At 39.4% G+C, this 25,367-nt stretch overlaps 2 protein-coding genes and 1 pseudogene across 3 annotated transcripts; all 3 read left to right on the top strand.

Annotated features, from left to right (window-relative positions):
- On the top strand, positions 1-9,228 carry LOC148101723 (acyl-coenzyme A thioesterase 6-like). Its single transcript, XM_087845175.1, has 3 exons — positions 1-19; positions 7,296-7,483; positions 8,575-9,228. Exons 1-3 carry the CDS (start codon positions 1-3, stop codon positions 9,226-9,228), a joined length of 861 nt encoding a protein of 286 aa, XP_087701301.1.
- A 4-nt stretch (positions 9,229-9,232) lies between these two features.
- On the top strand, positions 9,233-12,021 carry LOC148101722 (uncharacterized). Its single transcript, XM_087845351.1, has 4 exons — positions 9,233-9,591; positions 9,733-9,984; positions 10,553-10,642; positions 10,813-12,021. The coding sequence occupies exons 1-4, from the start codon at positions 9,462-9,464 to the stop codon at positions 11,070-11,072; spliced, it is 732 nt and encodes a 243-aa protein (XP_087701477.1). The 5' UTR covers positions 9,233-9,461; the 3' UTR covers positions 11,073-12,021.
- Positions 12,022-16,985: 4,964 nt separating this feature from the next.
- On the top strand, positions 16,986-18,562 carry LOC148101721 (acyl-coenzyme A thioesterase 5 pseudogene; annotated as a pseudogene). Its single transcript, XR_015719450.1, has 2 exons — positions 16,986-17,476; positions 17,710-18,562. The product of XR_015719450.1 is annotated as an acyl-coenzyme A thioesterase 5 pseudogene (transcript).
- The last annotated feature ends 6,805 nt before the right edge of the window (positions 18,563-25,367 follow it).

Genomic DNA, 25,367 nt, shown 5'->3' with positions numbered 1-25,367 from the left:
ATGCTTACAATTACAGAAGGTAACGAAAGCAAGTCTTGTGTGCACACACACAATTTTGTTTTTTCTTGCTAGGTCAACTAACTTTAACCTCAGGCATATTTCACATTTGAGCTTAAAATATCAATACATTTGATAGAAATACTTTTACTCACATAAATACTCTGGCATAAATTCACCACATTTCACTCTGTCAGTAATTAGTTATCTCACCCAAGACCGTCGAAACACAAATTTACTCTGACACCATGATAAAAATGCAGGCAGCTGCTGACTGGTTAATTTGAACATATACAGGTTCAAATTGAACATGCTCTGCTGTCTGCAAGGTCTATCTGCTAACCAGATGCACCCTGACAAGTGATAAATTTTAAGTATAAGTGGAAAAATTGACAATGTACTCTGTATTTACGAGGAACGTTTGCTAGCTAAAAGAAAGCTAGCTAACAACTTTAACTTTAGCAACTTTACTATGCTAAACTATGATTAAAACCATCAAATTTAAAGTGTACAAATATAACTTGTAATTAATCTATTTTGAAATTCAATGCTTAGTTAACTCACCGAACACAGTCTAGGGGAAACACACCTCTACTCCCACAAAGTGATAAGAATGCAGACAACTGCTACGCCTGTGATGATACGAACATATGCTACGGGGTTACCCTCTGCTGTATGCATGGTCTCATACACACCTATGGCTAACCAAAGTAACCACCAGAATGACAGATTTCATTGACAGATTTCATTAACAACAGGAAAAAATACAAACGCTCTTTTATACTTTTATAGAGTAACAACTAGCATAACACAGAGTGTCAATTCACATCATGTAGCTGCCATTGTCAGACTAAACTTAAGCAGTAAATTCCTGTAACTAGTACATATTTATAAAAGACTATAAAACAAGAAACAAGAAGCTCCAGTTTTTTACACAGCTCTTTCCTCCTTTTCAGGGACTCAACAACCCTCTATTGCTTATTTGCAGTCAGCTTCTGTTAACACTTATGTCCTTGTAAGTTTTATTAAAATTACTTTTATTTCATTTTGACTGTGCATTGATGTCCTTGGATTATCTCTTCTCTCCTAATCTTATTGTCAGGTGTTTAGGTTTAATGAGGGTAATTACATTTTTTTTAAGTGTGAACCAGAAAGTGGCTGAAAATAGCACACTGAAATGAATTTTCAGATACTAGTATGGCTGAAAAGAGGGATTAAACTGACTAAAATAGGTAATTCCTCAATTGACTGTATACGTGTACTAAATATAGAAAATTATGTTAATTTGAATTATATTAAAAAAGAAAATCGATTTTATTAACTCCACAAAAATCATTTTGATATGAAGCATGGGAGAGTTTCTAGTGTAAAGTTGTTATACTGATATGGGTTGGGCAACAGTTACTCAAATTTAACCAAAATTAGCACATTGAAACTTTCCCTGGTGTTCTAGCAAATCCTATTAAACACATTTGTTAGCCAGATAATATATTAGATACAGCGCTCGCAAAATCGCTAGCCCGACGTCCCGGGGCTAGCGATTTTTCCAGTCGGGCTACCAAAATCTATCTCAGCCCTGCCCGTCGGGCTATCATAGGAAGGAAAAATGTATATCAATGCTTTTGCATTCTTTCGGAAATGTAGCTGGGTAATTATGTCATTGGCATCGGTGAGCCACTGTCAATACATGACATACTGAAATTGCGTTTGAATTTGCGCTTGTTTTTTGCTTTCACTTTGCAATCGCGCGAACTGTGTGTAGAGAGCGACAGTACTGATTGGTGAGTGACGATAATTTGCGCACCAATTCGTCTGACGTCGTCTTATCAATCATTAGCTTACTATGCAAACATGACAAGTGAAATCTCCCGCAGCAAGCTTAAACATGTGAGAGGTTGATCGCACAGAGAATCGCTGAGCGTTATGCGAGTACGTGTGTAAAAGCAGCAGGATATATATTTTAGTTCTGCTGAGCCAAATAAGACAGGTGTCAGGGTTCCTGGGTCGGTGACCCAGTGCTTTCCGTTTTGTTCATGTTCAGTTTATTTTGCCACTTCCTGTTTCATTTCCTGTTTGTTCCTGTCACCTCGTCTCGTGCCATTAGCCAGATTGTGTTCAGCTGTGTACTCACCGGTCTCTCATTATCATCCTCATCAGTCTGTGTATTTAAGTCTTCTGTTTCTACTCGTTCTTTGTCGTGTCATTGATGATGTTTAGGTTATGTTGTTGTTTCCGCCAGTGTTCGGTCAGCCAGTCAGTCCGTCCTTCGTTCATTTGTTCAGTCAGTCGTCCAGCCAGCCATGTCCTTCCTCTGTTCTGTGTGTTCACTCCATCATCAATAAATCACCCAGCTTCACCTACCTGCGAGTCCTGCGTTTGGGTTCCTTCTTCCTCGCCTCCACTCCACAACGCCTGACAACAGGTCAGCGTGAAGAAGTGACAGCCAAAGAAAAGCTTACCACAAAACGGAAAAAAGTAATGACAAATCAGACTATAAGGCAAAAAGAAAGTGCAGCTTTATGGTTTCATGGACAAAAGAATTTATGTGGCTGCAATATGATGAGCTAAATAACCAGGGCTGCACATAAGTGGTCCGCAGGTGCGCATTCGCTGTCAAAATAAAAAATGCGTACAAGATAAGAAGTTGCAACGCGTGTTTGCGTACATAAGATTTTCTGGAGGAGGACAGACATTTGTTTAGAACTCTTAAAGATGTTGAAGAAGCTCCTTTAAGCAATTACTTTGGTGTTCCTCCACCTCCAAAGAAATGTCAGAAGGAGTCCGAACCACAAAAGAAGCACGTATTCTCGGAAAAGTGGTTGCAGGAGGTGAGCTAGCTTAAAACAAATGATGAACACACAGAGATGTGGTGCAGAATGTGCCGTGAAAATACCACTTTAGCAGACAAAAACAGTGACTTTTTATATGGACGCAAACACGCTTTGCAACTTCTTATCTGGTGCACATCTTTTATTTTGACAGCGAATGCGCACATGCGGACCACTTATGTGCACCCGTGTAAATAACATAATGTTCTGCCGGGTGTGTTGTTGGTTTTGCCTCAATTTCTGAGTCGACAAGCGCCTTTGTTACTGGGACCAGTCATTTTAAGAAAGGCCCCCATTAGAACCCATGAGAAATGCAAGAAATGCATTATTGCTCAGTCTGCAATATCTTTCCCAGAACAAACACCAACTGCAAATAACATACTAAAAATAAACCTGAAAAATCTGTTTAGAACAGCGTACTATGTTGCAAAGAGTGAACTACCACAGGCTATTTTGGGCTACCAAAAACTGAAGAGTCCCTGCCCGAAGGGCTACCAGGGATTTTGAAATTTTGCGAGCCCTGCAGATATGTAACTTTGTAGTTTCTTGACAATATTTTCATTTTTTATTTTTATTTTAACCCATTGAATGAATATGTTATACATATTTGTAGTGAGACCACTTTATCCTGCAAGATTACGCAATACTGTCACATAGACAGGAGCAGGTGAATTCAGTAACACTCAGAAAGGCAACAAGATGGAAGTGTGTAAGGGGCTTGGTGCTCCAAGGGAGCTGCAAGGGGTCCAATATTTACAGTGCTCTCAATAACAACTCAGGATCACCACACAAGGAGAGGGGCCCAAAACCTGTGCACAGAGAGAGAGAGGAAGGTCAGGCAATCCACAATTAAGTACGATGTCGCACAAGCGCAAGTGCCTTAAATAGCAGTCTCGTCAGCCAGGCGATCAGGAACAGGTGGAACCTCAGAGGTACACAGAGGATTTATGATTGTTTCCTTTGCTGTAAGAAATGATTTTAGCTTTTTACAGTGTAGTCCTGAGTTTAGTTCTTTTTACCATGAGTTTATCTTTAATCCTGGTTCATAATTTCTTGTTTGTTATTAGGTTCCTTTTTCCTCCTTGTCTTGTCCCTTATTTACCTATCGTTTCAGTAGTCTCTCTTTATCCTTTCTGTCTTTGTCAAGTTTATGTGTATTGATCTTTGTCTCTATGTTTGTTTCCTCATCTCTGTGATATATCTTCCTCTGTCCATCACTCGAGCTCACTCTCTTTTAGCTCTGTCATGTCTGCCGTCATCAAGTTGTGTGACGTAGGCTATGTCTCAGTTCAGGGGATGCATCCTTTGGAGGCCGCATTTGCAGGCCGATTACATCACAGCGACGCAATGAAGGCTGTCCCAATTCTAAGGCTTTTTCCAAATGCGGCCGACAAATGCATCCTTCATTTCCCCGAATTTGAAGGATGGGTTGGGTGTATCCTTCGTGGCCTAACCTATCCCAGAATTCATAGCGCATAACAGCAAGTTCCCATTTCCAACAATGGTGGCACCTGTGTAGCTGTAATATTATTACTATTACTCTTTGTAGTAGTAGTAGTAGTATCTTTATTTCAGACATATACAAAAAAAACCAATATATACACAAGTACACATACTTGCATTTACTCTGTGTACATACACACACGTATGTGCTCAGATAAAACAAAGAAAAGAAAAGAAAAAAATAAATAAAAATAAAAATAAATAAATCAATAAATCAAACAGAGTCTCAATTACATGAAATGACAATTATTAGGTCTGAAATGGAGTAGGAAGAAGTATAACATACTTATTAATCCCTACCCCATGCTTAACATTCTATTGAATCCCACTATTCACCTAATTCCCATCATCACTTACCCCACACAATAAACAAGGAGAACATGTATAAACATAGCTACAGTGATAGATATAATTTAGATACAATTTAGCATAGTTATATATACAATGGGTGATCAACTTTATCAGTTTCATATTCTTCCAAAATCAGTTTTCGAAACATCTTTATAAACTGACTAATGCTTGAACATTGCTGTAGGTCCACAGTAAAACTGTTCCACAGTTTTACCCCATAAATAGTAACACAAAAGGTTTTAACCTTTGTCCGTGCTTTAAGAGTCTTCAGATTTAATTTTCCCCTCAATTCATAGTCCCCGTTTCTGTCAAAAAACATTCTCTGTACATTTCCTGGTAACATATTGTATCTGGCTTTGTACATAATTTTTGCAGTTTTATATTTTATAAGATCCATAAACTTCAGTATTTTTAATTTCAAGAACATGATGTTAGTGTGGTCTCTAAATCCTGCTTTAGTAATAATCCTGATTGCTTTTTTCTGAGTTTTACATAGTGGTTGAAGTGAAGTTTTGTATGTATTTCCTCAGATTTCCACACAGTATTCTAAATATGGCAATATAAATGAACAGTAAAGTACCCGGAGTGATTTGGAAGGCAAAAAATGTTTAACTTTACTCAGTACAGAGATGCTTCTTGACAGTTTAGCTTGTATATGCTTTATGTGAGGTTTCCAGCAGATTTTGTTATCTATTATCACACCCAGAAATTTTGTTTCAGAAACTTGCTCTACTTCAACATTGTTTATTAACAATTTTGCTCCGGCATCTTTTTTACAATTTCCAAATAACATAAATGTAGTTTTTTTCAAATTTAGTGATAACTTGTTTCTGTCAAACCATGTTTTTAGTTTAATAATTTCTTGTGTGACAATTTCCAAAAGCTGCTGTGAATTCTCTCCAGCACAAAAAATATTTGTATCATCTGCAAATAAAATAAACTGCAATATATCAGATGTTTTACATATATCATTGATATAGAGGATAAACAGCTTTGGTCCCAATACTGACCCCTGTGGCACTCCGCAAACAATGTCCAGGCACTCTGATTGATATTCACCAATCTTCACAAATTGTTGCCTGTCTCTCAAATAACTTCTGACCCACTCTAGCACCACTCCTCTAATACCATAGTACTCCAGTTTATGAAGTAATATTTCATGGTTAATTGTGTCAAAAGCTTTTTTTAGATCAATGAAAACACTAACTGTGCATTGTCTTTGATCTATATTGTTGGTGATATTTTCAATTAGTTCCATTAATGCCATAGATGTTGATCTATTTGGTCTGAAACCATACTGACTGTCCATTATTATTTTGTGTTTATCTATAAATTTGTCAAGTCTATTAATGAAAACTTTTTCCAGTATTTTTGAAAATTGTGAAAGTTGAGAAACAGGCCTGTAATTTGTGAATTGGTGTCTATCTCCATTTTTAAACAGTGGTATTACTTTAGCTGTTTTCATTTGTGTTGGGAATGCACCAGTTTGTAATACTGTATTAATTAAATTAGTATTTATAACATTTTTATAATAATATAAAAATAATTTTCAAATGGGGCAATGGCAGAGGAGCACGGCTAAAGAGTTTGAAATATTACTCTTTCTGGGTCACAAAATAAACTTTTAACATATTTTCAAGCGAGAACTTCAAATATCTGCTCGGTTTATCAAGACATCACATATTTGCAAAAGTGCTCCGATGTTTTCGGAGACGTCTGTTACCCACCAGCTCGATAGCTGACGAGGTGGTCAAGGCTCACTAGAGCCGGCGAGAACACTGAACTCCCAGCACAATCGTTTCAGACCTTGTGTCTTCTGCTACTCAGGTTAAACATGATATATAAGTCAGTTAGATAACTTAATGTTATTGTTTGGCTTTTTTCAGTATTTTATTTGTTCCCAAGTAAATCCGTTCGGCTGAGATTAACGTTACAGTTTTCATACTGCTGAATAAACGTCAAACAGAAAACTGATTACACAGAAGTTTGAGATGGTAGAGAATTTACTCTAATATCATTGTTATATTTTATATAGCAAGGAGCAGACTGCTGAGTTTATTAAGCTTCGCCGAGACAGCAGTGGCACAAATCTGAAGGCTAGACCATCCCACTTCACAGCCTCGCATTTCCGGCCTTCTCAGTCTTCAGAGGACCCGGCCCACGTAGACCATGAAGGCCGGGTCCTCCAAAGGATGCAGTCCCTGAATTGAGACACAGCTGTAGTCGCATCTCAATGTGTTTTCAGTTGTATTTAGATAGTCATTGTCTCATGTGCTTGGTGTTCAGTTTTCCTTCCACTGTCTAATCATTTAGATTATGCCCAGTGTTGTTTCCCAGGTGTTCCCGCTTGTTATCCTGTGTATTTAGGTCCTCAGTTTCCTTTGTTCGTTGTCACGTCATCAGTTTTCATTTCAGTCCATCTGTCAACTAGTTTAAAGTTCAAAGGGTGTCAAGCTTTTATTCAGTTATGGCTGTAACTGCTGTCTTTCTATTGTTCTTTTATTTAGTCACACAATAAAGTGACAAAGATTAGATCTTAAGCAAAACTAGAAATTAAAAATGAAAAAGTTTTTTATTTCATTGACAGAAGAAAATTTTGTGTTTACTATGTTCCAGGAGAAGGTCTGTTTCCCGCTGTCTTGGATATATCTACATTGAGATCTGAGACAAGAGCCAGTCTACTGGCTAACAAAGGCTTTGTCGTCCTCTCTATATGTGTGGTCGAAGCCAAATCTGAAATTATGCAAAAGATTCATCTGGACCGCTTTAAGGAAGCAATGTATTTCTTAAAACAGCAACCTAAGGTGAGTTATTTTAATGAGCACTCGTAAGGTCTGAAGAAGTTTTGCCTTTTCCAGAAACATGTATTTGTTTCTTTTTTGTGGACCCTGAAATTCAGCTGCTGGATTCCTCCAGCTAATAGGGTTCCTAATGCTCTTAATAAGGAAAAAATAAAATGAAATAAAACAGTCACATTCTGAGAACATTTCTCATTTTCTTTTGTTTAGAGATTTGGATAAGTGAATTAATTTCTCCAAACATAAAGCTGCAGCCAGCCCAGCACAGAACCCAAATATGGGGAATTGGTCTGGCTAAGCTAACAATAAAATCAACCTACCTGTTTCTCAAAATCTCAGTAATTATTTACTATAATCTTGTTGGTTGAACTTAAAATATGAACAATTTCATTTTTTTCTACAAAAATCAAGTTTACTACAGTAAATCAGCTTAATTGGTATCTAAAAGGATAAAATCAAGGTACATAGCAAAAATAACTATGAACTTTATTGTTTTATTTAATTAAATATGATAATTTAAAGAATATCACATACAAAATATATTATTGTGAATGTTTGACTCTTTTATTTTTAAATGAACCCTTTCATCCATAGTGGTCACTACAGTGAACAGCTATTCAAAGGCAGTTTTCTTGTATTTGTGTCAGTGTTGTTGGTATACTTGCACATAAGCCACTACATTGAACACTGATGTGTCACTCCATACCCTACCACCCACTGGTCGTGTAATGTTACTATAGATATATGACGTGTTTCATTGTAATTATTGTTATTTAACCCTGTCATGCATAAATTATGACAACCTCAATCAGGATATTTTATTCTCAAATATTTGTATTCATTTTTTTATGCCTAAAGATGAATAGAAACACTCGAGAAAAAAATCCTGATTGAGATTGTCACAATTTATGCATGAAAGGGTTAATTTTGCCATCAGAGGTTTGTCTTCACTAGCAATAATGCCTTATCCATTTCATTCGCAGGGATGATGAATGGTCACACTCTCAAAGTGCATAAAAGGTTTAACAAATAAAGTCAGTACTTAGTTTGAAGTGTTTCTATAAATTTTATCAGCTTTAATTTGTGTTATTTCACAGGTGGGCAGTAAAGGAGTTGGCATAGTAGCAAGATCAAAGGGAGCAGACCTTGCACTCTCACTTGCTACCTTTGTGCCAGGTGTTGAGGCTGCAGTATGCATCAATGGCTGCAGTGTCAATGTGGCGTTTCCTCTATATCACAGGAAACAGAAGATTCTCTCACCATTAGGGTATGACTGCAGTAAGTTGGTTCCCACTGTGTCAGGTGCCAGTATTGGAAAGTATATTTATGAAGACCCGCTAGCAGAGAAGAACAAGGGCAGCCTCATCCCCATTGAACGAGCAAAGGCTCATTTCCTCTTTGTGGCTGGAGAGGATGACCTCTCCTGGGACAGCAAGGCATACATGGACCAGATGGTGGAGAGACTGAAGCGTCATGGAAAGGAGAACTTTGAGAGTGTGTCTTACCCTGGAGCTGGACACTTGCTGGAGCCACCTTATGAACCCTTCTGCCCTTCTGCTGCACATGGAGTTCTTAGGTATTTATCCTCGTGGGGAGGTGAACCTAACGGTGTGTTCACACCGAACGCGATGGACGCGAATAGAGCGTCAGGTTTACATGTAAAGTCAATGGAAAAGCGCGATGACGCGCGATTGTGGGTCCCGCGAAAATTCGGAAGCAGATTTGCGTCGCGAAAACGCCAAAACGTGTGAAACGCGCGTCAGTGTAGCGCGTCTGGCGCGTTTGACTCGCGAATAAAACCACGCGCGCGAGTTTTTGTGTTGCATTTTGTGCATACGCGCGTTTCGCGTCTACCGCTCGAGTTGGAAAAATCTGAACTCCAGCATCAAATCGCGCCGCGACAACCAATCAGGAGCCTGGTGACGTGGCTCTGACCTAGGTCAAAGGGGCAGATCCAGCCAAAGCCCTTCATTCTTCATTCAGAATGGAGGAAAAGCTCATCAGAGCCGTGGCTAATCACCCGAAGCTATATGATGCTAGCTACTACTTCTACCGAGACAGGAATAAAAAGGACCTAGCTTGGAGACACATAAGTGAGGAGATCGGGCAACCTGGTAAGTTCATTCCTCCTTCTTTTTAATTTTCAGACTGACCCGATGAACCCGCGCAAAAGCTAGCAAGCCCGCCTACTGTCCCGCTATTTTCCCACTGATGTACAAATACCTTTCCGCTAACAAGATAATGCGTTTATTCAGAGGACATCTGCAGGAGAAAGTGGAAGAGCCTCAGGGACACTTATAATAAGGAGAAGAAGACAGAGAAGGAGAAGGGGAGTGGGTCTGCAGCAGGATCGGGGAGAAAATGGAAGTTCTTCGCGGTCATGGGGTTTCTGGACCCCTTCCTCACCCCGCGGGAGACTAGCGGTAATATGGTGCGGACCGTGGAGAACTTCTCCCCCGAGGACCAGGGACAGCCCGAAGAGGCAGCAGGGGAGTGTCAGTCAGAAGGTATGTTTACATTGAGTTAATGTAGGCAGTTAATTTATGCGTGTTGTCATACAGGAACATATTTTGTTTATTAATAAACAGTATACAGTAGTCCCGCTGTTCATCCGTCACTGCCTCGCCTTTTCGCTGATTTTTTTTATTGCACCGTAAAGCTTTCAACAATGCGCATTGCATTCTGCAGCCCAAATGACAAATCTCCTCCGTGTCGTGTCTCCTGCGCTTGCCAAACTTATCATGTTTGGTTTTGATAACCATCACGTCCAATAGAAAAAAACAGCACAAAAACACTCATAACTATGACCCTCATTCAGAAATAGACACCTGCACCGGGAGCAAAAAAGGCGCACAAAAGTGGCGCCGCAGACGGAGAAAAAGCGCGGCATAATACTTTTACGTTTTAAAATCGACAAAGGTTTTCACTTTGAGAATCAACTTGTGAGAACTGTGACTACTGTTCATGTGCTGCAATAAATGAGAGACCACTGTATATAATAATAAGTATATAATAATATAATATTCTCTATGACTATTGTCTTCAACCTGTTAACATTTAATATTGTCTTCATAGAGTCAAGTAATCATGCAGCAGAGTCCTCCCCTGTCTCTTCTCCTGGCTCCCCAGTCCCTGGTCCCTCAGCTCCTGCTGCTGCACCCACAGGTATGAACATCAAGCACTGACAGCTTTTTACTTGCTTGGATTCCCTTGTGATCACCTTTATTAAATATCTACAACCAATCTGTTTATATCCTGTTTTTTTCAATTTTGAAAATGAAAATCTAGTAGCAGCCTTCTCATTACTTTGTGTTGTTTTGTGCTGTGTTTTACAGGCCCACAGAGGAGGACAGCTCGAAGGCGGGCGAGGGACGGGTCCCAGGACGGTCCATCGGCGGTGGAGCTGGCCATCCTGGAGTCCCTAAAGAGGCCACGCCCGTCTCCAACTGAACATTTCCTCCTCGGCCTTGTTCCTGTTCTGGAGAGCATGCCGCCTCAGACACGAGAATTCGTGAAATTTCAAATTTATAAATTAGCTTTTGAAAACAGCACAGCTGTGTTAAATTTGGAAACATTGGACCCTAATGATCAGTAGTTTTCTGATGAGGCAGCAGCTCTCCAGGGCAGAAACAATGTTCTTATTTTTCTCCTCCTTCTCCCTGAGGCTCTTCCACTCCAAGCTGGGTCCTTTTTATTCCTGTCTCTCTGTAAATAGTTAAATTTCATATATTTATGATAAATGTTTTTGTTAATGAATTTATATTTTTTCAAATAAACATTTATAATGACAAAATGTCTCTGTTCTACTACACAGCAAATATTGGCACCCGACTTGACACAAGTAGAATTTATTTCATATTATACTAATGACAAAACATACTAATACAGTGGGATGCAAAAGTTTGGGCAACATTGTGAAAAGTAATTATTTTCTTGTACAAATCATTGGTTGTCACAATAAAAATAGTCAAATATATCATATAGGAGACACACACAGTGATATTTGAGAAGTGAAATGCAGTTTACAGAAAGTGTGCAATAACTGTTTAAATCAAGCAGGTGCATAAATTGGCAACACAAAAAAAGAGAAATGAAATAAATATTTAGTGTATATCAATGTGTGTGTCTCCTATATGATATATGTAAGTGACATTTTTCATTGTAACAGTGATTCATACAGGAAAATAATGACTATTAATAAGGTTGCCCAAACTTTTGCACCACACTGTATATAGGAACATAGTGAAGACAAGTTACTTAAGAGAGTAAAAAGAGGTTAGTTTATTTTGGAGTAGAGCTCCATTTATTAAGAAAAATTTAAAAAGACAGGAACACTCTTTAGAGGTTTGTGGGTGGCTCTTAAAAGAGCCGTTGTGGGGAAGTCACTCGGACTTCAAACAGGCTACTCCTTTGGTTGCCAAGACACAGCTCCCTCCACCGAGAAGTGAGCCATGAATTTCTCCCTCACCAGGACAGCCTCTCTGGAGGAGTTGTTTGCTGGCAAGGAACCTGGACAAAATTGTTTAAAATGAGTATTATGTGTACTGCAGTTACTGCAAAATACATTATTGAAATTCCAAAATTACAAATTGCAAAACATAAATCTTACATAAAACCTTTTGTAATTATAAGGATAATTACATGATATATATTAGATATAATCTAAAACAGTCTGCGGTGATTATATACAAATATTCAACTATCCCAGAATTAAACCAGGTCTAAATAAAAAGGAGTGAGTATCACTACAAAGGTTAACTCAGTGGTCCTAATGCTACAGTTTGATATCAGCAAACACCGAGCGCATACATTGATATGACACCACAGACATGCTATCATTCAAACACTGATAACAGCATAAATCAAATTAAATCGGGACTTGATGAGACCTTCTGAGTATCACTAGAAATATTATAAACAGTCGTCTCCGTACCACAGTTTGCTATCAGTAAACACCGAGAGCATTCACTGTTAGCATAGCACAGTGGTTCCCAAACTTTTTTTGCTGGGCCCCCCTTGTTTTACAAGAAAAATGTTCGCGCCCCCCCTCGCGCGCGCGCGCACGCACGCAAGAACACATCCTCCAACCACACACACCCATATTTTGCTCCATTGCGGTTTATTTCACACCTCAAACATTTAGTAAACAATTAAGCAAATACAAGTAATATGCAGGTAGCAAGAAAATAAACTAATAAAGTCTTTTACGCTACGTCCGCACCTACACGGGTATTTTTAAAAACGCAGCTGTTTCGTCCACACATAAACGGCGTTTTGAATCACCGAGAATGGAGATTTTTTAAAACTCCTTTTTTGCGTTTATGTGTGGACGAGGAATATAGAGTTCGTCATGCAACGTCAAAGGTATGTGCCTTTTTTCACGTCACGCTGTGCGCCACGTTATTGTTTACATGAGATGAATTGCAGAATGGCAGATAGAGACAAAATACTGTTAATCTGACTATCTGCAGGTTTTACACGCTTACATATACATGCAGTTACTGTCCCTCCATTTAGAAAGGCAGAGGCATCACGGTGTAATTATTTTACATGTAGTTGTTTTTTTTTCCTGTGTAATAATATTCAACATTGCTATCAATACATTTTTCAAAAAATCCCTTTGCAAAATGGGTTCAAAAACATAAACAACTGTTGGATGCTGTTTGTCCGTGATTTGAACCGGGGGAACAAATCGTGGCAGGATCAGCCTGATATTATTTGTATCCCGCTGTAACTTTACTGTATAAAGAGCTAGCATCTCCAAAATGTCAGGAGTAGTTAGTCATTACAACAAGTGTTTGTGAACTACAAATCAAGAATGTGGGATCCTGTTTGTCCGTGATTTAAACAGCCCAGCGTGTGCTCCTGACGAAGGGAAAACCAATCCTGCAGGGAGACCTACCTCGGCACTTGTGCAGGTGAAATCAAAGGGAAGATATGCTTCACCATATTTTCTAGTCTTTGGCTTAGAATGAAGTTGGTTTGGAAACATATTCAGCGATGCTTCATCTCCTGCTTTGCGTTTGTGTGGGCGCCCCGTGCTAGCAGTGTCCAAGCGTTGTTTTTTTTTTTTTTTTCCCTTTTCATGCCGCGCCCCCCCTGCAATGGCTCTGCGCCCCCCCTAGGGGGCGGGCCCCACACTTTGGGAACGTCTGGCATAGCACATCCATGTTAGCAGTGTATAAATGGATGGTTTAGCATGTATTAGCACAGGTATCAATAAAGGACTACCGTATTAAATACTTTTACTAACCTCAGGCAGATGGACAGGCGCTCTGCAGGTGGGATTGAGCGCCTGTAATTGGTGTCTAGGCGGGCGATTCTGGGACCGACCCGGGGAAGCAGGTCCTCAAACTGGCCGAGTGAAAGACGGTGATGTCGCTGGAATCGGCCGTCATCCAGGCACAGCTCCTGGAGCAAATGGTGAAACTCACCAAACTGCTCATGCCTCTGGAGGACCTGATGGACCCAGGTACGGCGAGGGCGTCTTTTACGCCGCTGCTCTGCTCTCCACAGTACATAGAGAAGGGAGACTCTCTCTTCAAGCGCTAACTCGACAGCTGCCATCTTGCAAAGATACCGGTCTGGCACAACTTCCTCCCACATCCCTCCCACATTTCCGGTTGACGCGCGATGGATTTTTCTTGGACACGCGTTGAGGCGCGAATGTGCACGCGTCAAATTAGGGGCGTTTGGGGCGTTTTTGTTCGCGTCCATCGCGTTCGGTGTGAACACACCGTAAGGCACACGCAGCAGCTGAGGTCCACCTGTGGAAGAAGACCCAGGAGTTCTTCAGAACTCACCTGAGTTGTGATGCTGGACAGACTAAAACCAAGTTATAAAAGAAAGATATAATTATAAAGACTGAGTAACTGAAAAATAAATAACATCAAATTAATTTACGACAACTTGTTAAAAATGTGTGATTCGTAGAAGAGCCATGATTTGTATGAGTTTCTTCCCACTTATCTTTCAAGCTTCACTGTTTCTCTGTGTTTGCCTCAATTTGTCCCTCCCTCAGCTGTCAATTTGTTTGTTCCTTCACTAAGTATCCTCACATCTCTTCCTGTTGTTGTTGTTAACGGTTTTATTCTTCACAGACTTTTGTTTGGACTTCTCTGGAGCATCATTTGTAGATTTGTCTGCTTTCCCTGTGCACTATTCTTGAAAGCAGGTTCAACAAGCTCCGAGTCCAACAATTAACTCCGAGTTACTTAACTCAGCATTAATTCTGTTTACTCTGCATCTGACTATAAGCAGTAGACTTTGATGTAAAACATGCAAATATTGCTCTAAATGAATCAAAAAAGGGGGTCGGGAGGGGATAAAATTCCTATAAGGTGAGATGTTGAAAATGGTGCCCTCCCTATACAACTGTTATTTTTAGTTGTGATTCTTTCATCAGGTTTTGTATTTGTTATAATGTTACAAGTGGCTCTGGCTTGAAAAAAGTAAGATCTAGATCAACTTTTTTGCTTCCAGGAGGTGGAAACAGAAAAAAGATCAGTAAATTATTGGTGTATCCTTGGTTGAGTCATCAGAAGGTTTGAAGTCCATCAGCTAGGGAACCTGCTTACCATGTGCAGACAGATTTCCAACAGTCCATGCTGCACAAAGTACTAACAATGTAAAATGCCACTAAAATGAATAAAATGCACAACAATGATGAAGGAAAATCTAAAATAGAAAAAATACAGTGCCACTAAATATACTTTATTTAAGAAAGAAAATTCAGCAATTGTTGCAAGAAGACCTAGAATTTCGATTACCTTAAGTCTAAATCTGTCAGAGGCACATATAAGACTTCTCTAGAAACGTGTTTGATTTGCAGAAACAGATAAAAGGAATCAGCTTTCCTGACCTTCTGTTCCTACAGTATAATGGTTAAAATCATGAAGGCCAAAATAAGTAAATATTCAGAATTGAAGACATTTGTCCTCATTCTTACTATCACACTTCCTTATCATTTTCTTGCTTTCCTTGCTTCCACCATCATCACATCTAACAACTTCTTGCTCACTATCTGCATGAAGAAGATCACTTACTGGTATCTCTCAACTTCACCTACAAGTGCAGGCTCTTTTCAAAAATAATGAAAAAAACAAAAACCTGAGTGTTTTGTACCATTGTACGATCAATGTAAGCTGAATAAATCTGGCCAAAGAGCTTCCTGTTGTTGTTATTATATATAATATATATATAATGTGTTAAGCCAACACATTGCCAGTCTCCCTCATTGCATTGTTCCTTTTGTTCTTCCAATTTTGTTCTTCCAATCATAAGGCTCTAATGACAGTTGTTTTCTGATGACATATGAGAAATATGTGAGTCACAGCTTCTTTATTTGTCCTTCCAGTCACATTGCTGGCTTGATTTCATCCATGATCTATTAACTGATCTTACTCTTGACCATTCCTATTTCATTGCTTTGCACGTAGAAGTTGGTGCAATTTTAGTTTTCATTAGTTCACTTTCACTGTGTGTAAACTTCACCTTTCACTCTTGCTGCTATCCTTTGCCCACAAATCACACCTAGTGAGTTAATCAGTAACAGGTGCTGTTGTTGAGTGATGCTGATTTTGTTTTGTAACCATGGTTAGAACTTGTTATTAACTTGGTTATTATTATGTCCTTGAAATACAAAATTTTGGAAACAGACATGGAAAAATATAAATAGATGATCCAAAATGCTTTACATTACATTCAATTTCAAAGCGTGGCAAGTAGTAATATCGATACACTATTCCCTCTGCCACCTAACCCACCCCACCCCTTATCCTCTCAACCCAATTTGATAAACAGCACTTCAACTGTAAGAGTGATCCGGTGAAGCTAAAAATCCCTCTCAATAAATAAGAGCACTATTGAGGGCAGTTATGTGTCTTGGACTTCAACTGTGATCAAGTTTGTTTCATGACTTAACCCCCGAGGAAGCTTTCCAGCTGGTTTTCTATCTTTCTTTTTTCTTACAACTTTAACTTAACTTTTAATTTTTCTGCAATTTGAAGCTGCATTTCCACTGCACAGCCCTCTATTGCTTATTTACAGTCAGCTTCTGTTAACACTTCTATTTTTGTAAGTTTTATTAACATTACTTTTAAATCATTTTGACTGTGAATTGATGTCCTTGGATTGGTTCTTCTCTGCTGTTCCTTTTGCCATTCCACTGGCATGTGTTTAGGTTTAATGAGGATAATTAAAATGTTTTAAGTGTGAACCAGAAAATGTAAAAGAGAACACTGAAATGAATGTTCAGATACTAGTATAGCTGAATAGAGGAATTAAACTGACTAAAATAGGTAATTCCTCAGCTGACTGTATATTTGTACTGAATATAGAAAATTATATTAATTGAAATTATATTAAAATAGAAAATCTATTTTATTAACTGTACGAAGATTGTTTTAGAATCATGGGAGGGTTTCTGATGTAAAGTTCTCATACTGATATGGGTTAATCGACAGTTGCTCAAAATTGACCAAAAGGTAGCACATTAAGACTTACCCTGTCATTCAAGCAAATCCTGTTAAACACATTTACTACCCCATGCAATATATTACATATGCAAATTTACAGCGTCTTGACAGTATTTTTACACATTTTTTCATTTAGTTTGTCCCACTGTATGAATATGTTATATGGGTGTGGAGTGAGACCACTTTATCCTGCAAGATTACCCAATACACACTGAATTTATCTCAAGGATTTTGTAGTTTTGTTGTAGATATTTTCATACTGAATTCTATAACTGAATACTGAATGAAGATCACTTCATGTTCTATTTCAGTCAACCAAAGAGTTGAGTTCAGTTTGTTCCACTGCTCCCATTTATCTGAAAGTTGACAAGTCTGTGAAAACACCACTCCTCTAATGCTGTTTTTCTTTTTCTGGAATAAGCAGCAGAAGAAAGAAGTGGAGGAAGGAAATCTCTCAGACAGACCCCCAGCACAGAGATAGATATCACTGTCACAGTCCTTCCAGAGAGCCAAAGATCTCCAGGTAGCTTATATAGTGGTGAAAGTAATGTTTCTGTCATGAATGAAGCCGGTTCTTCAGCATTACGTCATGATAAAGTTTTGTATTGGTTATCATACAAAATCAGCACACTGATTACTAGAGATGGGAACTGAGAACTGTTTTTTGTAGCAAACCGGTTCCCAGTAGTCCAGTTCATTGTGATTGTTAGTCTGCCTGCCTATCAATACTTATTGGCTCCAGTTTCACTCTTTCAGAAAAGATGTCCTCTCAAGTAAGATTGAGGCTGTTGCCAAGAGCCAGGTGTCTGTTCGACGAACCCATTAAGGTGAAGGTGGAAGGGTTGAGGTCCAGACAGGCGGTCACTATGAGAGCCAGATTAACTGATGAGAAGGGAGTGGTGTTCAGCTCCTCGGCCACCTACAGGGCTGATGGCAGTGGGGAGGTCGACCTGAACAGAGATCCCTCACTTGGTGGGACCTACGTTGGAGTAGAGCCTATGGGTCTCGTGTGGTCCATGAGGCCAGATACCATGCACAAAAGGTTTCAAGAGACAAAGTCTCTGGAGCCTCAGTTGGTGAATTTTTCTGTGCACGAGGAGGAAGGCAGGATACTGGCAGAAGAGACAAATGAGAGGGTTCTGATTGGAGATGGGGTCAGTCGGGTTCCTGTCAAAGAGGGGAACATTAGTGGAGTCCTGTTCACTCCTCCAGGTACTGCAGTTGTTCCAAGCTTTCTCTCTTTATTTTAATTAAATGACAGCCCGATGAGTGTTTCTGAACAAATACAATTGTAATGGTCCTGGGTCTTTGACCCAATGTTTTGGGTTTCTTGTGGATTTATGATTGTTTCCTTTGCTGTAAGAAATGATTTTAGCTTTTTACAGTGTAGTCCTGAGTTTAGTTCTTTTTACCCTGAGTTTATCTTTAATCCTGGTTCATAATTTCTTGTTTGTTATTGTTAGGTTCCTTTTTCCTCCTTGTCTTGTCCCTTATTTACCTATCGTTTCAGTAGTCTCTCTTTATCCCTTCTGTCTTTGTCAAGTTTATGTGTATTGATCTTTGTCTCTATGTTTGTTTCCTCATCTCTGTGATATATCTTCCTCTGTCCATCACTCGAGCTCACTCTCTTTTAGCTCTGTCAGGTCTGCCGTCATCAAGTTGTGTGACGTAGGCTATGTCTCAGTTCAGGGGATGCATCCTTTGGAGGCCACATTTGAAGGCCAATTACATCACAGCGACGCAATGAAGGCTGTCCCAATTCAAAGGCTTTTTCCAAATGCGGCCGACAAATGCATCCTTCATTGAGATCTGAGACAAGAGCCAGTCTACTGGCTAACAAAGGCTTTGTCGTCCTCTCTATATGTGTGGTCGAAGCCAAATCTGAAATTATGCAAAAGATTCATCTGGACCACTTTAAGGAAGCAATGTATTTCTTAAAACAGCAACCTAAGGTGAGTTATTTTAATGAGCACTCGTAAGGTCTGAAGAAGTTTTGCCTTTTCCAGAAACATGTATTTGTTTCTTTTTTGTGGACCCTGAAATTCAGCTGCTGGATTCCTCCAGCTAATAGGGTCCCCAATGCTCTTAATAAGAAAAAAACAAAATCAAATAAAACAGTCACATTCTGAGAACATTTCTCATTTTCTTTTGTTTAGAGACAGGGGCGATTTTAGCCAAGTTTTGGAGGTGCTTCAGCACCCCCAAAATGAATCAAAGCACCCCAAAGATGTCTTACTTTTTTTGAAAATATTTGCTGTTTGTGGGACACACTACTAAAAGTATAAAAAGCATACAGTACTTAATTGAGATGGAACATTTTAACAACAAAAGTATAGATAACCCCTCCCCCCTCCCAAAATGGTTTGTTCCAGCTCCGCTTTCTCATACTCGCTCTAGCGCCATTGCTGGCAGAGCGATGGTGGCTGAGACGCAGTGGAGCGGAGGTGGAAGTGCCTGGCTTAAAACAGGACATATTAGCTGCATTTAACTTTCAGTTACTCTTTATATAGTTAGGTAGGAGTCAGACCATGTTTCTTTTTAACTGAAAAACATTACACCAGGTAACCTGCTGTGTTGAAAATAGGGCTGCCACGATTAGTCGACTAGTCACGATTACGTCGACTATCAAAATCATCGACGACTGATTTTAGGGCTGGGCGATATGACCCAAAATTCATATCTTGATATTTTTTACCTGGACGGCGATATAAGATATATATCTCGATATTTTTTAAGCCATTTTAAGCCATAAAGTAAGAACAAAAAGAGAGTTCTTAGTCAAAGCTGTGTCCCAGATGTCACACAGGCACTTTTATTAACATAGAGCATAGATGTACATAAAATTTACTCAAAAATAAATTATGAGCATTTATTAAATAATAATGTTGCATAAATAAAAGAAAACAATGTTGTTTTTGTGCATAACAAAAAGCTCACAATTGTGCAGTCAAAATGTAAACTAAAAGACGCAGAGCATAATAACAAAGAGATTTTACAGCTGCTCTGTTCCCAACTTCTACTGTGTGACTGACAATATTGAGTTTGAAATCCTCTTCGTAACCACGTCTCTTAACAGATGCCATTTATGGTCCTTATACACAGTAGGGTAATATTACGTTGAAGCACAGTACGTATCACTCCGCGAGGCTCCTCGGTCGCCATAATGCTCTGACAATCCATCAACCGGTGTAGCACCGTAGCTGACCAAAGTCGTACTAAAACATTTTTTGACAGATTGCTGAGCGCTGTGTACCACATAAAATCGGTTCGCGGCCATCAAGCACAAACAGAATTTATACATAAGGCGCGCTGTCAACTTTTGAGAAAATGAAAGGATTTTAGGCTGTGCAGCGCCTCTGGGCTGCATGGCGTTAGCGTGGTTAGCTCGTTAGCGTGGTTAGCTAGCTAACACGTTGACGGCGTCCAGCCCCACGCACCGGGCGATGCGCAGTAACTCGTTAACGGAGATTTGCCGTGTCCATCTTGTCGCTTCCTGCAGGTGAAGCGATGGGGGAGGAGGGGGATTTATGTTCAGTGAAGGAGGGGCGAGGCCGAGTAATGTTGCGTAAAGACAGAAGTGGACGAAAGAGAGGCAAACTTGCGGCTCCACAAGTATAGTTATAACGTAACATAGACTATATCGATATAAAGGATATTGTCACATCTTATATCTCGTATAAAAATATATCGATATTTTTTAAAAACTCAATATATCGCCCAGCTCTAACTGATTTAATAGTCGACGTGTCGTTTGAAGCTTTGTAAGATCACAAAAGACGCAGGAAGAAGTAGTAGAATTTAAGAGTGTAATAACGGACTGAAACAGAAGATGGCAGCACTGCATGTACAAGGATGCCAGCTGCTGTTAAACCCCGAAGAAGAAGGAGCTGTGTCCCAGAATTCATAGCGCAGCCCAGCTCAGTTTCCAACAATGGCGGCAGCTAGTTAGTTTTAATATTACTCTTATTATTCTTTCTGGGTCACAAAATAAACGTTTGGCATATTTTCAGGCGAGAATGTAGCTGTGTAAACCTCAAATATCTGCTCAGTTTATCAAGACACCACATATTTTCAAAAGCCTTCCGACGTTTTCGGAGACGTCTGTTACCCACTAGCTTGATAGCTAGCCGGGGGCAAGGCTCACTAGAGCCCGTGAGAACACCGGACTCCGGCAAATCGTTTTCAAACCCACTGCGGTCTTTCGCTACTCAGGTTAAACATATATAAGTCACTTAGATAACTTAAAAATGTTATTGTTTGGCTTTTTTTAGTATTTTATTTGTTCCTGAGTAAATCAGTTAGGCTGAGATTAAAGTTAAAGTTTTTACACAGCTGAATTTACACAGCAGACGACTGATTATCAGAAGTGTGAGATGCTCGAGAATATACTCCGGTGTCCCGTTATAGTTTAGATAACAATGAGTTTATTAAACTTCACCGAAACAATCTGCAAATTTCATTCAAATTTAATAAACTATCATCTTGTTTTTATTTTTAGTTAGCACATACCTTAAACACTTAGAGCTGTAAGCTAATGATAGTTATATGAGAGCAGATGCATGCTGGTGCAATAAGCTGTACGCTGCACATCCAATGGATGCATGATCTGATTAGTCGACTAATTGCAAAAATAATTGGTGACTAGTCGACTATCAAAATAATCATTTGTGGCAGCCCTAGTTGAAAACGTGTTTTCCGACGATGTTTGCTCGGTAGTAAAATTAGCGATATTTGACTGCCCCTGTTGATCTCATTGAAATGTATACAGCCTATTTAAAATCTAAAACTTAACATTGTCCGTAGCCTGCTGTTGATACCACTGTCCTGTTTGAAATGTAATGAGAGAAACTGGTTATTTTGCCATATGTGCCGATATTGAACCCAAGGTACTAATTAGCTAACTGACTGGATGCCCATTAACCTTATAACTCCTGGTGTGTGTGTGTGTGTGTGTGTGTGTGTGTGTGTACAGATTGTCAGTCCAAAGAGGGAGAGAGGAAAGAGGGGAACATGAGGACAAAGTACAAGGTCAGGAAGTACCAGGTAAGAAAACAGAAAGGGAGTACTAACAGGCAAAACAAGAACTGTTAAACTGGCAAAGAAAAAGAAAGACAAACAACTCATACAATCTGGAAGTTGTGTTCTCCCTATATTAAAGCTGCTATATAGAATCTGCAAAACAAACTGGGTTGTCAGCCCTGGCACTGCATTACCATATTGAGCTTCAGTCAGAGGAAGTCACGGTTGCCAAAGACTTTATAAAGCTCAAGAGTGAGGCTGTGACATTCCAGATATGTTAACATTGTACAATCTTCTGGATAATCAGATCTTCCCCAAACTGAAAACTGTTATTCAGGTTGCCGAAACAAACCCAGTTAGCAGCTGTAGCTGTGAAAGGTCTTTTAGTGTCTTGAGTCAGCTCCATACCTGGCTGAGAAGGACCATGGGTCAAAGCAGACTCCAGCACCTGGCTGTGATGTCAGTTGAGAAAGAGATGCGTGAGAGACTTGACCACCAAAATGTGATAGACAGATTTACCAACCTCAAGGTGAGGCGACATAGGTTAAAAGAAAAGAAAAAATCTGCAGAGCCATAGTAGTATCTGCAGTAAAGATATTTTCATACATTGTATACATTGTACCAAAGGCCAAGTGTCTCCATTTTCTAATAATATTTTGTATATTTCAAGGACTCTTCTATTTTTGGAGTGTATTTTTTATGTATCTGTATTGTATTATACATACACATTAGAAGTGAATCTCTGTCCAAAAAATGCACACAGTTTACTTTTTACTCACTATGAGCATCATTTATCATTTTTCCCCAGTAATTAAGGTTAGGATATGTATTTTTTTTTTAATTCCAATCCATTCTTCTTTGGCAGCATTTTAATAACCTTGATCAGATTTTATGGTTTTGTTACAGATTTTTCAAGAAAGTGTTTTGCTATTCTTTCAAAAATGTGGGGATTGAATTGTGTTAAAATGTACAAAACAGTGATGTCATGTTTTGTGACGAGGACCCAGGCACAGAGAGACTTGATGAATTTAAGAAACTTATGATTTAATAAAGAAATTTGCAGACTTGCACAGAGAGGGTAAAATTATGATGACTGATAATGGAGATGAAGACAACAGACGATGAGGACAGGGAGGAACAGGGGTTTAAATGCACCAAGGAGGCATTCAGAGAGAACTCGGGACAACTGGAGGCATTTAGGGATGCAGGGACTGACAGAGACGGGGAAGAAGTCTCATTGTGATGAGTAAAGTTTACCTTGCCTGGATGGGCTGCTCTGGGTGCTCAGCACCCCCAGAGCTCTGATACTAGAATCGCCCCTGCACTCGAGTCTTAATAGCTTACTTACAACTGGGCTCGTCACTCTTTTTTGGCTTCAGTGGTTATTATTATATTCACATTCTTCCAGCTCCCGTTTCTGCTCGATGACAGCTTGTACTTTTCCACTCGCCTTTTTCTCCCTCCCTCGCTTAGGGATGGGTATTGATAAGATTTTCACGATTCCGATTCCATTTTCGATTCTGTTTAACGATTCGATTCTTTATCGATTCTCTTATCGATTATTTTTTTTTAAAAAAAGGAGAACACTAAGGTCAATTAGCTTAGATCTTTGTTTTATATCTTCTCTTTGAACAAGATAGAAATTTAGGAGTAACATGGCCTTACAAACCCAACAGTGAGATCTTAACAGATCCAACCTACGGCTCTTCAATGGGGTGTCACAGGGTCCCCAGGAAAAAAAATTGTGAATGTAAAATAATAAAATAAATATTCTTCTGTAGCAATTACACAAGAATATCCAATAATGTCCCTGCCTACAATTAAACACATTCACTTACCGAAAATCGGGGACATCTGCTGTGGCAAATGGGTGCAAGCCTTTGACCACAAACTGAGTCACTGCTCGGTGACATTCGTCTATCCTGGCCTGAAAGGAGACGCTACCGGTAGACTGCAGCAAGAACTGCCAGCATCTGAGCCAGCCAGACTCTGTCTGTCTCTCTCATCATGGTCACCTAAATGCACAGTAATGGCAGGTTTTGTAATAAGGCAGATCGCGCTAACATAATACGCACTGTTAGTTGATTATTTACCTGCCGTATTAACGGGAGAGGACGTGCAAACGTTACCGCTGCTGCTGGGTTGAGATTCACGAGTCCGGAGCGACATTCATTTAAGGTCATCGCGTGTTTTGTGAGCAAATGCTTTTGCATATTCGTAGTGTTTCCTCCCTTAAATGAAATATCTACTTTGCAAGTATTGCAAGTTGCCCTGTTGTCATCCGTTCTCGTAAAGTATAACCAAACTTTTTAGCGTTTGAGCCGCCATGTTTCCTGCCAGGTAAATGACGCTCCGCAACGTGGTGACGTCATTCGGGGCGACTGGAATCGATAAGGGAATCGTTTGCAAAAATGGCAAACGATTCCAAGGAATTGAAACAGTGGGAACCGGTTCTCAACAGGAACCGGTTTTCGATACCCATCCCTACCCTCGCTCATAGATACATAATGTGTATGGCAGTCCATTCTCCCTGCAGCATGGACTACACTGCCCATGAGGCTACATTCTTTAGGGCTATGCCTGTAACACTCTGCTATTGCCTTCATATTAAATCATTTAAAAAATAATTATTTACATCATTATGAGACTCGAGATTGAGACACGGGCATTTGAGCCTCTTAATGCGTGTTTTGTTTTGTTTCCACCGGTGTGGAATTACAAAAAATAGAGAGAGCATAGCCTACACTGTTAGACTTTTCATCGCCACTTTACGGTAACATACTGGCGTCACTGTTGCCAGCGTCATATCGTGACGCCGTGTTACGGTAGCTTACCGTTCTGCAGGATGATACCGTTTTTTGCTGATGTGGTATACTACTCTTGGACAAATTATGGTAACGCACCGTAGCCTTTTTTACGGTATCTCACTGGCGACAGTGACGCCAGTGAGATACCGTTATGTCGTTATGTCGTAAATTACGTCAACAAAGTAACAGCATACTGTGATTAAGAAATTGGTATACTACCGTTTATTCACGGTATATCACTGTAAGCCCGCTGCAAGGTAATAAACTGCAATATATTTACCAGTAACTTACCTTTATCACGCATCATCAGTACCAAAAATATTCATCTCTGCTAGAGGATACCGTGTCCCAACAGGCGGCCATTTACTGTTTAACAGGTCGTAATTTACCGTAATTTAAAGAAACAGTAACATACTGTAAGAGACTGGAGGGTTCCAAAAAAAATTGTATTGTACTAAAAAAAAAAAAAGAGTACCATATATTTATTTATTATTTTTTTATATAAAAACATATATAGCCACTATCAATCGATTGAGATAGATACACACACACACACACACACACACACAAAATATAATTCATGTGCTT

Source organism: Neolamprologus brichardi, chromosome 8 (genome assembly GCF_056152115.1).
Source record: "Neolamprologus brichardi isolate AB-2024 chromosome 8, ASM5615211v1, whole genome shotgun sequence".
NCBI lineage: Eukaryota > Metazoa > Chordata > Actinopteri > Cichliformes > Cichlidae > Neolamprologus > Neolamprologus brichardi.
Note: the sequence above shows the minus strand (reverse complement) of the source record. Positions and strands in the feature narration are given on the sequence as shown.

Coding starts and splice junctions, on each gene's coding strand:
- LOC148101723 (XM_087845175.1), top strand. Junction 7,484..8,574: donor TCTTAAAACAGCAACCTAAG/GTGAGTTATTTT, acceptor GTTATTTCACAG/GTGGGCAGTAAAGGAGTTGG.
- LOC148101722 (XM_087845351.1), top strand. CDS start 9,462: ATGGAGGAAAAGCTCATCAGAGCCGTGGCTAATCACCCGAAGCTATAT. Junction 9,592..9,732: donor TGAGGAGATCGGGCAACCTG/GTAAGTTCATTC, acceptor GCGTTTATTCAG/AGGACATCTGCAGGAGAAAG. Junction 10,643..10,812: donor TCCTGCTGCTGCACCCACAG/GTATGAACATCA, acceptor TGTGTTTTACAG/GCCCACAGAGGAGGACAGCT.